The 4,485-nt window shown below is 43.9% G+C and overlaps 1 protein-coding gene across 1 annotated transcript; it reads right to left on the bottom strand.

Moving 5' to 3' along the window:
• Window positions 1-294: 294 nt before the first annotated feature.
• CCNB2 (cyclin B2) lies at window positions 295-3,938 on the bottom strand. The gene is made up of 8 exons (XM_010159849.1): window positions 3,822-3,938; window positions 3,617-3,742; window positions 3,066-3,236; window positions 2,835-2,993; window positions 2,269-2,505; window positions 1,290-1,430; window positions 712-822; window positions 295-396 (listed from the first exon to the last, which is right to left on the bottom strand). The coding sequence occupies exons 1-8, from the start codon at window positions 3,936-3,938 to the stop codon at window positions 295-297; spliced, it is 1,164 nt and encodes a 387-aa protein (XP_010158151.1).
• Window positions 3,939-4,485: the final 547 nt, after the last annotated feature.

The raw sequence follows: 4,485 nt of genomic DNA, 5'->3' as shown, positions 1-4,485 counted from the left end.
ATCACCTATTTGGTCAGATGTCCTGCTCGGACAGGAGGCTGCAGATGGGTACAGGTAGCGCCTTAAGGAGTCACACTCAGTACTTCTGGGGTTTTTTTCAAAAACCAAAGAGAGGAGCTTTATTTCTAGGTAGAGTTGTACTACAAAACAAGTTTAAAACGTAACCTTCCAAGCGAGTCTGGCGTGGCTGGTGAGGCTGGAATACTATGTACAAGGGAACAGTAGTTTCACCTCCGTATGCAGATGAGGACAAAGTGCAGATAGAATCGGGGCTCGGCTGCCTCGCTGGGGGTCTCACAAGAGTGACGCCGCCAGGTCCTTGATTACCTTGCTGCTCAACTGAGGGATTGTGCTGATCGCCAGGAGTTTGCTACTCGCGTACTTGTTCTTTATAACCTGCGGAGGTACAGGAACAGTGTTATAGAGTATTTCCACATACAGTATTCAAGTTCAGGCAGATAATTCTGGGTCAAACAGCCTGACTGCTTGGAAAACAAACAAACAAACAAACAAGGTTAGAAGTGCTTGCAAAGCCGCAAGACCACAGCATGTCTAAGATGTTTAGAAATTGGTACTAATGCAACATCCTCTCAAGGCTTGTCAGACTAGCCTGTGCTTTAAGATAACAAAGAAGAGTTGCTTAAAGAGCCACAACATGCAGCAAAGTTACTTCTAAAACAACAAAAAGAAGATTTAATTAGTTGTACTTACAGTGTATTTTGTTAACTTCTCATTTACTTTGACCACGTTCTTGGCCATGTGTTTCATAGTCATCACAAGACTGTCTTCTGTATACCCAGTGTAGTACTGCTGCTTTGTACCCTGCAGTGTAACGGTATGAAATTTGAGATGCAGGGAGTGGGGATTGCTGCCCAAGGCACAGTCACCTCAGGTAGCAAACGCCTTGAGCGTCACATGCTAGCCATGAGTGCTGGGAACTGCAATACTGTCCTCAGTTTAGGCAACAGACCCAGAATAACTTCTGGTGTGCAGTAAAAGCCTGGGAACATCAATGCCACGGGCCACATTTCTACCCTGCACAGAGGGTAAGAGAGGCAACCCTTGCAAGAGTAGCTAACCACTAGTTGAATTACAGTTCGCTGTTCACAGCCCTCTACGCGTACTGTGAGAACTGTAAAAAAATCTGCCTTTAGAGTATAGCCGCCTGTCACTCGATACTTGCAAGAGAAAAATCCTTTCATACCAGTGTTCACATAGAAAAAGATAGGGAGCATACTCCTTTTTCTTCCTGCACTAAAACTCCTAACGAGTTCGATCAAAATACTTACCCATTCGTTATGTCCCAGAACCTTTTGGGACAAGCATAACGCAGCAGCTGCGATCTCAGAAGGGCGGTGGTGAACCATGTCGTAGTCTATCAGTGTCAGCTCCATCAGGTATTTTGCTAGTGTATGTTGCTTAGCATCAGCCTACCAGATTGAGAGTTTGTTAATGCACAAGGTTACACCTCACCTTATTGTAATAACAAATACAGTAAACAAGCCTGAATTAAATGATAAAAATAATCAGCAACATCTGTTAAGGTCTAGGGACCATACCCTCCAACAGGCACTCATCTCAGAATGGAGACAGCATCCCAACCAGTCTAGTCTAGCAGCCATTTGGAATTTAGACACAAAGCCAAGGGAGGGATCTTAACAGAAAACTGCAGTATCAGGCACTGCTGTGCCCAACTATAGGTGCAAGTGCTCCCTCTGTAATACACTGGGCAGAAGGAAGTGTGAGATGGCTTAAGGAGGCCCTTATTAAGGCAGTCAGCCAGCTTCAAGAGTGACCTAGTGGTCTGTTGAGGTGTAACTGACGCCCACTTCAAGTGGCGTCAAGTGTGGCAGTTCACTTGAGTTTAACCACTGAGGTGGGGAAAAAGGGTCAGCTCATAGTCTTTTGATTCTTAAATAATATAATTTTGCATCTGAAAATTATGCAACATTGCTCCCCTTTTACTAGGGAACACCCTGATCACCCAACAGACAATTACTCTAAAAGCAGGGGTTCTGCTCTAGGTACGTTCAGCTTAACTGCAGAATTACTGCCACTGAGACTGAACACAGGCCCCAGTAAATGCAACTCTGAACTGTTGCTGGCTGCCACAGTGATGTTGTATGTGGTGGAGTTTCACAGCTGAATATTACTGGATCCAGCATGTAAGCAGAAAGCAAGTAAGATCACATGATACAAATGGCAGAAGCAATCCCAATAGACTTTACAAATACAGGAAAGTTCTAGATAATGAGGACAAGTACCCACCTCCCCAGCTTTTGATGCTCTTCTTAAGAAATGAATTGGAAGAGGCCGTCCCAAATCAAAGTTTAACTCTTTAAGAATCATAATCTCCATTGCTCTAACTTCTTCAGTGGTGTAGGCATTGTCAGTAATGTAAACGAAGTCTGCGATGTCAGGACACAGCATCTCTTCATATTTTGAGGCGAGAAGCAGTGCTGTTACACCCACCAGCTGAAGCCTGTTACGAGGTACTGGATGATCCTACAATACAGGATTTTAAAAAAAGCAGGCCCCAAAATGTCAAACTCTAGATAAACTGACAAATTGGAATCTATTTAAAAAAGCTGTATGAACAGTATTCATTCTTATAACGTAAATGAGACTTTCTACTTTGAGTCAGAAGCATCCCTGTAATGGCAGGCTCAGAGGACTGAAGTGTCAGTTAAGATGCTACATTATACAGAGCTCTTACTCAAAGAGCAGATTTCATAGATTTTTAGATTTATAAAGAAGGGATAAATCCTAAACTCCTTTAAAACCAAAGTCATTGAACAAATCTTCTAAACCAAACAAGCTGAAAAACATCTTACTTGTAAGAAGCGATCCAGAACCGCAACACACATATACAGTGTTTCCTGCAAAAGCTGGAATCTTGAGTGGACCTGGACAAGCCAGTCAATTAAAATCGCACGCATACGCCCATTGATCGTCTTCCCGTCCAGGTAATGCGGGCGGACTGCCTGCTGCAGCTGTTGGAAGAGAGTTGTGTGAGCAACAGGATTAACACTATACCGCAGAAGCGCAGCCTCAGCATGTCATACCTCAAGATCCCGCAGATACAGATAGATATCTTTTACGTAGTCGCTACACAGCTGGGGATTCTCACAGTCTTCAGCATCAATGTCTTCCACATTGTTGAGCAACACATCGGAGAAAGCTTGGCACAAATTCTCCTCTTGCATCGACACATCCATAGAGACAGGAGACGCAACCTGAGGAACAGGTCACAACGCTTACATATCTACTATTTAAGCTGCAAAGATCCTTTGTTTCCACATTTACTAATACAAAAGAAGTTGAAAGTGAGCTTGCGTTCTGGCTCAGCAAGCTTCCACCGAGATGCCATACAGACAGCCAGAAGACCTTCTAGTACTTGCCAGCTAACACAGAAATTTCATCCAGTACTTCAACTGCTAGTCCTGCCATTTTAATGTTAGCCTTTAAGCACAACATGCGTTACACCAAAACTTCAGTACAGAAGCTTTGCTTTTTCAGCAGGGAAATAAGACACATCTACGGATAAACTACTCTGAAGTTAGAGCTCCAAGGTACAATCCAACTTAAGAATCAGAACAGTATCATTACTTCCTACCTTTGGAAGATCCGGTTCTTTACATGCTTGATTGACAGGAGCTGGAGGTTTGGGTGGTGCAATTGCATTTGTCACCTTACTAGGTCCCTTCGTAGACTTCACGGATGCTTTGGAGCATTCTGTCTTCTGTAGTGGAACAGTTACCGTTAGTACAGAACTAGTAATCCATCTTTTCCTTATAGACAGATTTCAAATGCTCCCTTACCTTAGCTATACGGGTACCTCTTGTTGGAACTTTATTCCCTATTTCTTCCAAAGCAGCCCTTTTGCCAGTAGGGTGAGGTTTGGCTTTACTTTTAAGTTCGGTCGCAGCATTCTCCATCCCTCTAGCGACCTAAAACAATAAAATTGCAGTTCAAGAGTCAGAGACCAACTTTATGTAATTTTTGAACGCATAACTCTGTTATACACTTACCACCAGGGTACCTTTGTGATCCTACCCGTTATTCCAGCAGTTTTTATTTCCTACCGTTCACACACGCTCACAGAGAGAAGTCTCCTCTATAGGTTTCAGAAAATCCTGCGATCTCTGAAACCCGGGTGCACCGATCTAATTTTGCATCCTCACTGACTGCTTTATAGCGTTGGAACGCTTACCTGCTGCTTACGGTCCTTACACACTGTGGCAGCATTCCCGTGAAGGTGAACAAAGCAACAGCTGTGTTTCATACATACCAGGTAAATTAAGGTCACGTTATGCATATTAAAAAACCCCACTCTCTGTTACACACGGCAAAGAACCCACCCGGTTCCAAGAGTTTCTCGGGGAGTTTAGTTTAAACCACCAGACAACCCCGGCAGGAATTCGGTCCTTTCCCTGAAGTACCGCTAGCTTTCCCCCTGCCTGCCACCCCCCCCCGCGCTCACTG

This window comes from Eurypyga helias, unplaced genomic scaffold (assembly GCF_000690775.1).
Source record: "Eurypyga helias isolate BGI_N326 unplaced genomic scaffold, ASM69077v1 Scaffold36409, whole genome shotgun sequence".
NCBI lineage: Eukaryota > Metazoa > Chordata > Aves > Eurypygiformes > Eurypygidae > Eurypyga > Eurypyga helias.
The sequence above is the reverse complement of the archived record's forward strand: the minus strand, read 5'-3'. Positions and strand labels throughout refer to the sequence as shown.